Genomic DNA, 10,799 nt, shown 5'->3' with positions numbered 1-10,799 from the left:
ACAAGATTACACAGCTGAAAAAAAATAAATAAATAAAAAATAAATCAAGTATCATCCAGATTTTAAGCACTTTATTTCACTGACCGCTTTGTTTAAAAAAAAAAGCAATCAAGTCCTATTCATGTAAAACTTTATTTTTTAAACTGTTTACTGTATAATTTCATGGATAAATGTGTATCATGCAGTGAGGAGGGGGTCTAACATACCATCCTGAAATAATCACTGGGAATGACCGTGTCTCCATCCTTCATCCATTTGACGGTGAGCGGCAGTGAGCCGGTGACGTCACACTCAAAGATGATGTCCATGGACTCCTGGGCGTAAGTGTTGGAGGGTCTCATTAAGAACCGAGGAGGAACTAGAAGAAGAAAATGAATAAATGCAGGTATGAACTGGAGAGGTGGTCACAGGGTGCATTAAAGGTTGCATAAGTGCAACATCCCTTCGCTGGGATTTGTGTGATAGACGTGGCTGTTCCTATGGCAACCGCATCCGTCAGGAAACAGGCTAGTTTGTGACCTCTCCTGATGTTTGTAACGTGCGCAGGTAATGCAGGATGTACAGCAGGGAAGAACAGATGAAGAACAAGAATACAGAGACGCTAAATATAACATGAGTTTCAGATTCAGAGATAGTTTTCTTATCAGCAGCTGACAAAAGTGCGTCAAGGATGACTTATTCTGTATTTTTCACACCCAGCTTCACCTTCTAAAGTCAACAATAGACAAAGAAAATCAACAGCGCTCCATCTGCTGTCAGCTGGAGGAGAGGAACAGAGGAAGATTCATTTCCTTGAACTCTGCTACACTAACGATCTCTGGCAGTCACTGTCTGTGGTGTGATCTCAATTCTCTGCTGTATCTCTCCGGCATCAGCCTTGGTCAATTATGCTGTTTTCAGACTTGGTTTTGTAGATTGGATGAACTTGAGTTCGAGCTTCTCTCCCTCAGACTCCTGCAGGACTGGTTTCACACCGGCTGTGTTCTCAATGGAATACTTGTTTACTGCGCAGTGCATACTGTATACCATCTAATGCTTTTAAAAGCTAGTAGTATGTGAAACAGCAACTGCAGATGACTGAAGTGTGCAGGATTGACACAAGCACTAAACTGAAACATATAGAACTGAAGTATACACTAAAATATGCAGACACTTTTTTTGTTCTGATTTTCTTAATTTTGAGATTGGAATAAAATATATTTAAATATATGCTGAATAAAAGAATAAATTTCTTACATTTAAATATATATAGTATCATAGTATATATAGTCTTAGTATTTTAAGATGCAAGACACTGATCAAAAGTGACAGTAGAAGACATGTATAATATTATAATTTCACATTTATAATTAATTTTGAAATATACAATGATACATTTATTTATACACTTATAAATAAAAAAAAAAATTTTATTTATAATTTATATTTCAAATAAATGCTGTTCTTTTGAACTTACTATTCAAAGAATCCTTTTTTTTTTTTTTTTTTACAAAAATCTCAGTTTCCACAAAAATATGAAGCAGCACGATTGTTTTCAACACTGATAATAATCAGAAATGTTTTTTGAGCATCAAATCAGCATATTAAAATGATTTCTGAAGATCATGTGACACTGAAGACTGGAGTAATGATGCTGAAAATACAGCTTTGATCACAGAAATATATTACATTTACACATACAACTAGAAAACAGTTATTTTAAATTGTAATAATATTTCACAATTTTACTGGTTTTACTGTATTTTTGATCAAATAAATGCAGCCTTGATGAGCAGAAGAGACTTCTTTTTCTACTCATAATTGAATTTATATAAAATATAACAATAACAGAACTTATAATTGATGTATATGTGCATACGTATTCCTTTAGTTTTTAAAAGTTTATTAATATAGGTGGTGATAAAAAACAAAAAAAAACTTTAAATGTGCCAAATGTAATGTAGACAGAATGTAACAAGAATTGGATTTAACTGGAACACAATAAAGTATAAAAAATAAAAAGTAATCAACTTAAATATATAAGACTGAAGTATGCACTACCAAGTATGCAGGACTAATGTGTGCACTACTGAAGCAAGTGGGTGTGAAAGTAATACGATTACAGATTGTCAGAACACATCCTTTCATTTTATGAGTACCTTTTAAAGCGTAACCCAAGCCTATCTTAACAGCGTTTTACACGGCTCTCTACAATCCTGCTAATCTGAGAGGGAATCCGGGGAAAATCCCAGCATGTGAACACCGCCTTCTAAAATAACCGCGGCACAAGAGTTATGAGTCACTTCATATGCAGATATTAAAATGCCAATGCGGCGTTTCACAGCAGCCATACTGCAGGAAGAAACGGTCACTATAACTCTATATCCCAGAAAAGCTCTTAAAACACCATGGCGTTATTTATGCATTCAAAGTCAGCCAAAGTCTTGCAAGAGAAGCACAGATAATGACTCAAATGCAAGAAGAGGGAAAAAAACTAATTGGCATTGAAAGTACATCATATATTAATCACACCAATGAAAATAGCACAAGCAGGCATGAAAGAGAGCTAAAAACGGCGTTATTTATGCATTCAAAGTCAGCCAAAGTCTTGCAAGAGAAGCACAGATAATGACTCAAATGCAAGAAGAGGGAAAAAACTAATTGGCATTGAAAGTACATCATATATTAATCACACCAATGAAAATAGCACAAGCAGGCATGAAAGAGAGCTAAAAATATGAACCGAGTGAGTTCATCTCAATACAAGTTACGATCTGCACACAGCATCTGTGACGTGCTGTCGATTACCACAGAAAAATGGAAGTTTATTCACCTAGAAAAGACTCGTATAACACTTTATTTTTAATTGTTAGCATGCCATAAATCCTGCCTATAGAGTTTAACGCATTGCTAACCTGGAATATTCCTTTATATTGTTTATGCAAGACGTACAGGAACTATAAAAGCGGTCAAACATGCACCTGCGTACGTGGTTTTCAAAACATGCAACTTTACACACCTAAACACCCTCCTCGCTAGGTGTGCTTGTGTTACCCAAAGCGCTTTATTTTTACCCATCAGAAGCGAAATCAGATTTCCTGACTCCCCACGGGAGATTCAACTTCCTGAGCTCAGTAACAAACCCTTCCATACGTGCGGCAGTACCTGTGAAAAGGCGAGAAAAGCGAATGGAAAAAAGCATCAGCAGCAGGAGGGAGTGAAAATAACAGATCAGGAGGGCGAAGAGATCATGAACACACGGCCTACTGCTGTCAGCTTTATCTTACTTTACTCTTGATGTTATATTGCACTGAAATCTCTTGCATCACCCCTAGCATCCATGTCAGTCTCACAAGATTTTTTTTTTATCTAATTAGAAAATCCAATTATGATATGGTTCAATTTCAAGAGTCAGATCAAAGGTAGTCTGGGCTTCAGACAGCACGACCACAGACTGCGCTTCATTCTGAATGACTAGCTTTACGCAACTTCTATAAATCAGCGTGCGCGAGTTTTTATCAGTTTTCTATTTTTTACAGCTTATAAAGGAGTATATAATAAGCAATTGATTCCTCCAACCATTCTGGGCATTTTCCAACTTGGGCTAGTTGGGCTACAGAATATATCATAGAAATGAACTGGATATTTCTGTAAATTGTGTGATTTTGAATTAAATATGCTCATAAAGTGGTAAAAGCTTCTTATGTGAGCTGGAATGAACTGAACGTTGCAAATCATTATGTCGGCTGTTTTTCTTTGGAAAAATTGTTCAATTATGTGTAATGTGATCAAAAACGGCATGAATTAGAAAGCAGTTTTTAGCAAAGCACCAATTATGAGGAAACATGGGAAGTTCATGGGAAGATTTAGAGAAACGTAGCATTGCATCACTTGCTCAGCAATAGATCCTCTGCAGTGAATGGGTGCCGTCAGAATGAGAGTCCAAACATCTGATAAAAACATCACGATAATCCACAAGTAATCCACATAATAAATCCAATAAGACATTTTTAACTTCAAACCATTGCTTCCGGCTAAAATACAAGTCTTCTATCCATGAAAAGGCTTCCTCCAGTGAAGAAGTCCATCCATTGCTGTCCTCTAACATCAAAATCATATAAACGCTTATAAACAGTGCTTGATGTGTATATTTCTCTCCCGACTTCTGGAGAAAGCAATATTATGGCTTGAGGACCCTTGAGAAACTTTTTCTCTGAACATTGTGAGAACAGTTATCAAATGCTAATAACATCAGCCTGAATGCAATGTAAGATAAAACATTTGTCAAATGCACAGATGTAAATGCAATAATCGGCACTTAAACATCTGGGTGAACACAACCATGTAAAACCATTATATGCAAACCGTCACATTCAATTCAATGCAACAGTTACAGTTAGAATGGTTTTACAGATTTTTTTTGTAAGGCCCATTGTGCAGTACTGTCTTCTGCATTTCCTGCAGCACTTTTGAATGAATGACCACTGTATTGCATGTCAGGCTATTAAATAATTTAAAAATGAAAGATTAAGCATTAGCTTTAGTTCTGGCAGGTCACGTGAGTCAAGCTTGCATCAGCTGATTCTCAGCTGATCACATCTACCTATAGGAATACCACACCTATCACAGCATTCCTATATAAGCTCTATTCAGCAGCTTTTCAGCTTGCTCCGGAGCAAATTACCCTCCTCCATCCCCAGTTCCTCCTTTCGCCACAGTCAGGACTTGGCTTTCTGATATTCCTTGCTAATCAGACTCCTTTATCTTGAATAAAGTGTTACACTTAAATATCATTAAGTACATTAATGATATCTACCTTGTTCTGTTCTGTTAACCCTAGGGGGGTTATTATTGCTGCTCTCCCTGCTTATTCATGACAGGCTGCATAGATGGGCAGGGAGTTTTTTGCCCAGAACAGAACCATACCGCCAAAACAAACTTTATGCTAAGTATCTATCATTTTGACGATAGTGGTCCTGACAGAATTATGGTTGGTCAGGTGGCCACATTTAATCAAATATATGGCAATGAGTCTGAGACATTTAGTCGACTAAAATTAAAACAGGACAAGTGGACTAAATATGATAAAAAAACTAAAAGTTACATTTGACACAGGACTAAGACTAAATGAAAAATAGCTGACAAAATTAACACTAGAGTTGTGCATGCATTAACTCGTATCTAGAGAGCAAAGCATTTTGAAAGCATTTCCATTCAAAACCTTTACACACCTCCACATTAGACAGAGCTGTGAATTCTCACTGACTCTCCAAAAATGTAATCCCATGCCAAGAGATGAAAATAATACAGAAAAAAATAAATAAATAAAAACAAAACAACGCTTTGAAGTTCCTCCCCCGCAGAGGAGAACGCCGTCTAGACACGTGTGTGTTTCGAAAGCCTGAACAATGCTGCTCATAATTACATACGGGATGTTTAGTGCCGCTCCACGAGTCTGTTTGCGCGGAATTGAATCATTCACAATTCAGATGATTCTCAGCAGGTTTGATGACTCGATTTGATTTAAGATATGAATATGTTCTTGTGAAATGTACCGTGCACCGTGAGCTCTGCCTGGATCTCGCTGGTCATGTTGCCGCTGTTCGCCTGGCAGACGTATATCCCAGCATCCTCTTCGGTCAGGTTGACGATCTGCAGGCTTCCCCCGCCAATCACAGCAAAACGCTCACGGCTGGGAAAAACACACAAACAGAGAAAGAGATACAATGAGATGAGGATGTGTTAAAATGAAATTTTGTAGCATTTTCAGGACCGCCAGCCATCTCAAGCATGACACGGTAATGCCAACAGAGATGGAATTGAAAACAAGATTCAGTATGGATTTCATTTCCTGCGGATTTCCCTTTATGGCTTGATTGCACTGAAAGCAACTTCCCTGGAGTGTTTGACTTGAGGTTTCTCGAGAAAAACAAACTATTGTTCCCGGTTCCTCCCCAGTGATTCGGAGACAGGAAGAGACAGCGAGTTAATCTAAGATGAGCTGAGAATGGAAAGAAAAAATAATCATTAGTCACGCACAACAGAGGAGAGAAAGTAAAGAGGAAGGATGAAGAGTCGAACACAGTCAGACCTCCAAACCTCACGTCACTTCATTAGGAAAACACTCCTGCAGGGAAAAGAAAAGAAATCACCAATTACTGAACGGAGAATAAACCAGCCAGGAACGATGCCTTCCCACACACACAGAGCAAAATCCACCCGCTCACCCATCAAGACACTTCTTCCAACACACCCGGGAGTCAATCTGCAGCTCACAGTGACAATGACAACAGCCTTCATTTAGAAGCGGAGCGAATTTTGGTGTAAATTCAGTGTTTCCCACAGACTTACACTCTAATTGTGGCGGCACTTCTCCCTGGGGAAATATACTGTATATATATATATATATATATATATATATATATATATATATATATATATATAACAAAATGCTCTGATAACGATTTATGTTGTTAGAAATTATGGATAATCATTTGACACTTTCAGATGAATGGTTTTATGAACAATTCAAACAAATTCTGCTTGTGTTTAAAATCCAGTTTGGTGCTTTGCAGCATTAGGGCTTTTCACACTGTGCTTAACCCCGGGTTATCATCGGGTTATAAACACGCTGTATAAACAGTCCTTTCAGTGTTTGAGGGGAAAACTGTCAAATGGTGACAGAACATTTATCAAACACTAATAGCACCATAAGAACCAATAAACATGAATGTTTCAGAGCTTGCGCTTCTCTTCTCAGAGTCTAGCATGAAAAGCACCTGATCACAGGAGCGTCACTCTATCTTTAGCATCCCCAGTCACTGTTTGTCTGCCGCTCTGAAAAACGAGGTCTCCGAACCCAATGAGAGGTTCGTTAAATGCATGAGATGACAAAAGTCAGATGACGCTGCCACCGTGAACGCTAAGGGGAGCCCTTGAGAGACCTGAGGAGGAGGTCGGATAATTAAAAAAGAAATTAAAAAGACGACGTGACTATAAAGTACAAAGAGCCTCGTTAATTGTCTTTTAGCACTACATTAAAACAGACTGGAGGAGGGTAACAGAGCATGATGGGTAAAAAAGTAGTTCAGCCTATTCTGACATTATTTATTCACAAAAGTTTCATTTGTAGATTTTAAAATGCACTGAGCACTTTTTTTGCACTTTGACATTATTTATTCACTCAAACCTGAAGGCTGAAAATTAAAACTTAAAACCATTAAAAAATTGTTACAAAAAATTTTATAAATTTAAATTTAAAATAAAATATTTTTAAAACTTATTTCAGTTAGTTGCCAAGGCAACATTTATATATTTTAATATTTAATATAAAAATGTAATATTTTAATTTAGTTTAACTTGAACTGAAATTACAAAAGCATATTTTTTTAAATTACAAAAAATATAAAAATATAATATAAAAATTAAATCTAATAAAAAAAATTATACACACACACACACACACACACATATATATATATATATATACACAGTGGGGCAAAAAAGTATTTAGTCAGCCACCAATTGTGCAAGTTCTCCCACTTAAAAAGATGAGAGAGGCCTGTAATTTTCATCATAGGTATACCTCAACTATGAGAGACAAAATGAGAAAAAAAAATCCAGAAAATCACATTGTAGGATTTTTAAAGAATTTATTGGTAAATTCCTCGGTAAAATAAGTATTTGGTCACCTACAAACAAGCAAGATTTCTGGCTCTCACAGACCTGTAACTTCTTCTTTAAGAGGCTCCTCTGTCCTCCACTGGTTACCTGTATTAATGGCATCTGTTTGAACTTGTTATCAGTATAAAAGACACCTGTCCACAACCTCAAACAGTCACACTCCAAACTCCACCATGGCCAAGACTAAAGAGCTGTCAAAGGACACCAGAAACAAAATTGTAGACTTGCACCAGGCTGGGAAGACTGAATCTGCAATAGGTAAGCAGCTTGGTGTGAAGAAATCAACTGTGGGAGCACTTATTAGAAAATGGAAGACATACAAGACCACTGATAATCTCCCTTGATCTGGGGCTCCACGCAAGATCTCACCCTGTGGGGTCAAAATGATCACAAGAACTGTGAGCAAAAATCCCAGAACCACACGGGGGGACCTAGTGAATGACCTGCAGAGAGCTGGGACCAAAGTAACAAAGGCTACATCAGTAACACACTGCGCTGCCAGGGACTCAAATCCTGCAGTGCCAGATGTGTCCCCCTGCTTAAGCCAGTACATGTCCAGGCCCGTCTGAAGTTTGCTGGAGAGCATTTGGATGATCCAGAAGAGGATTGGGAGAATGTCATATGGTCAGATGAAACCAAAATATAACTTTTTGGTAAAAACTCAACTTGTCGTGTTTGGAGGAGAAAGAATGCTGAGTTGCATCCAAAGAACACCATACCTACTGTGAAGCATGGGGGTGGAAACATCATGCTTTGGGGCTGTTTTTCTGCAAAGGGACCAGGATGACTGATCCGTGTAAACGAAAGAATGAATGGGGCCATGTATCGTGAGATTTTGAGTGAAAACCTCCTTCCATCAGCAAGGGCATTGAAGATGAAACGTGGCTGGGTCTTTCAGCATGACAATGATCCCAAACACACCGCCCGGGCAACGAAGGAGTGGCTTCGTAAGAAGCATTTCAAGGTCCTGGAGTGGCCTAGCCCGTCTCCAGATCTCAACCCCATAGAAAATCTTTGGAGGGGGTTGAAAATCTGTGTTGCCCAGCGACAGCCCCAAAACATTACTGCTCTTGAGGAATGGGCCAAAATACCAGCAACTGTGTGTGAAAACCTTGTGAAGACTTACAGCAAACGTTTGACCTCTGTCATTGCCAACAAAGTGTATATAACAAAGTATTGAGATGAAATTTTGTTATTGACCAAATACTTATTTTCCACCATAATTTGCAAATAAATTCTTTAAAAATCCTACAATGTGATTTTCTGGATTTTTTTTTCTCATTTTGTCTCTCATAGTTGAGGTATACCTATGATGAAAATTACAGGCCTCTCTCATCTTTTTAAGTGGGAGAACTTGCACAATTGGTGGCTGACTAAATACTTTTTTTCCCCACTGTATAAGTATTAAAATAACACTGAAATGGTCACTACTAATCGTTTTTCATTTTATGGAAAAGAGCTTGGGGAAAAAAACTATCTTTTAAAGTTTTTTAAAGAACTATCCCTTTAAATCTGCACAAAATTCCTCTCATGAATATTTAATTTGGTAATAAGTGTCCCCAATAAAATTACAAATATATTTTTCAAATATCTGAAGTCACAAAACCACAAACTTGATAACATCTGATTTAATTGAAACTACAATTAAATCTTTAAATCCTGGTGCTTACAGAAAAAAAAGACACAATCAAGTGTTATTCTACGAAACTTTATCTTTGAGAACATCTGGCTGAACATCAACACACTTCTCAAGGATTCTTATGTTAGCTGCCTCGCTTTAGGATTTATTATCCTCCATTTCCCAGAATCCCTCAATTCAAAGGCCTGTTTAAATTTACTGTTGTTTGCCAACGCTGATCCACCATTAAAAACGAAATAAATTTGCTATAAATGTTAGGTCCAGGATGTCGTACGTCGTAAATATAAACATGAGGTCGAGATTTTGAAGGAGAATGTATGATATAACCATTAAAAAAAAAAAAGAAAAAAACATAAATCAGAGTATTGCACAAAGAGGAAGCGCTTGTTGAAAATGTACGCCCATTCACCCAGCATTGGGAAGGAACTGCTGAGCATGCGTTTGTGTTACAATATACTTATATTACAATCTTCCCCTGTGCAAATACTGATGTTTGTGTTGAGAAGAGGTCGAGTATCTGTCATCAACACTGGCATCAGTCTCTGGCTGCTTTATCTACGTCACTGAGGACAAAAGGTGTTCTTGTCACTGAAGCAAGCGATTTGCATTCATCCCAAGAATTCCTCCGTGATCCGCTGGCTTTCTGTAAAGCACTAAACAGCATTCCGGCTCTAATCCATGTGATTCAAAGGTGAGATAAGACAATTTCAGCTGTGTGATTATCTGGGTCGACCCCTGTCAGCTTCCTGGTCATATCCTACACTCTTTAAAGGAATACAAACATGGAGAATCTGGCCTCAGATCAGAAAGCGTTTATCTGACCCGTCTGGCCAGAAATCACTCAAGGGATTGGCTATAAATGAGCGTTTATGCACGGCCTGTAATGAATGAGCGTCTGAGCTGATAAGGAGGTTTTAACACCAACACACCATGATTTGTTTATTCAGTTCCTGCGAGCCGTCCGACAATCTCCAGATTAGACTCTCAACAACAGGCCAGAGAAGCAAACAATGGAGGAGGAATGTGACTTATTCAACACTGGTTCTGCATGCTGAAATTGAAGGCCTCTAAACACACAAGATTTTTAGGTTTTAAGCTTTCGGTCTTCATTCTTGGTGTTTTTCTACCTTAAAAGCTTAGTTCATGCAATAAGCATTGTCATTGTTTACTCTCCCCTCCTGTCATTCTAAACCAGTATGCTACTATTTATTTAAATTATTTTTAAACGTATTTATTTTTAAGAATTTTCACGCAGTTCCATTTCAGTCAACAGTTTATAGGTGACCTCTACGGGGTAAAATTATTATTATTTTTTTTATGTATATAACAAGGTAACATAAAATTTAAAAAGGCGACAAAGGAACAATAAAAATAAATAAATAAAAATAATGAAATTGAAGAATTTTCATGAAGTTCTATTGCAAACCACAGTTTATAGCAGTGGCGGCTCGTCGGGGAGGCATAATTTTAAGGTGAAAATGGGAGGAGGACGATTTAA

At 37.5% G+C, this 10,799-nt stretch overlaps 1 protein-coding gene across 1 annotated transcript in view; it reads right to left on the bottom strand.

Moving 5' to 3' along the window:
- Positions 1 to 206: 206 nt before the first annotated feature.
- The window catches only part of LOC107569349 (neogenin-like), a gene marked incomplete at its 3' end in the record, with an annotated part of 47,372 nt that continues 36,779 nt past the window's right edge, over positions 207 to 10,799 (bottom strand). Inside the window, exons 5-6 of the mRNA XM_016255424.1 lie at positions 5,535 to 5,671; positions 207 to 358 (exon numbers count right to left, since the gene is read on the bottom strand). Coding sequence (XP_016110910.1) covers positions 207 to 358; positions 5,535 to 5,671 — 289 coding nt within the window. The remainder of the gene's footprint in view (positions 359 to 5,534; positions 5,672 to 10,799) is intronic.

Source organism: Sinocyclocheilus grahami, unplaced genomic scaffold (genome assembly GCF_001515645.1).
Source record: "Sinocyclocheilus grahami isolate Dianchi unplaced genomic scaffold, SAMN03320097.WGS_v1.1 scaffold1337.1, whole genome shotgun sequence".
NCBI lineage: Eukaryota > Metazoa > Chordata > Actinopteri > Cypriniformes > Cyprinidae > Sinocyclocheilus > Sinocyclocheilus grahami.
This window is presented reverse-complemented; position numbering and strand designations above follow the sequence as displayed.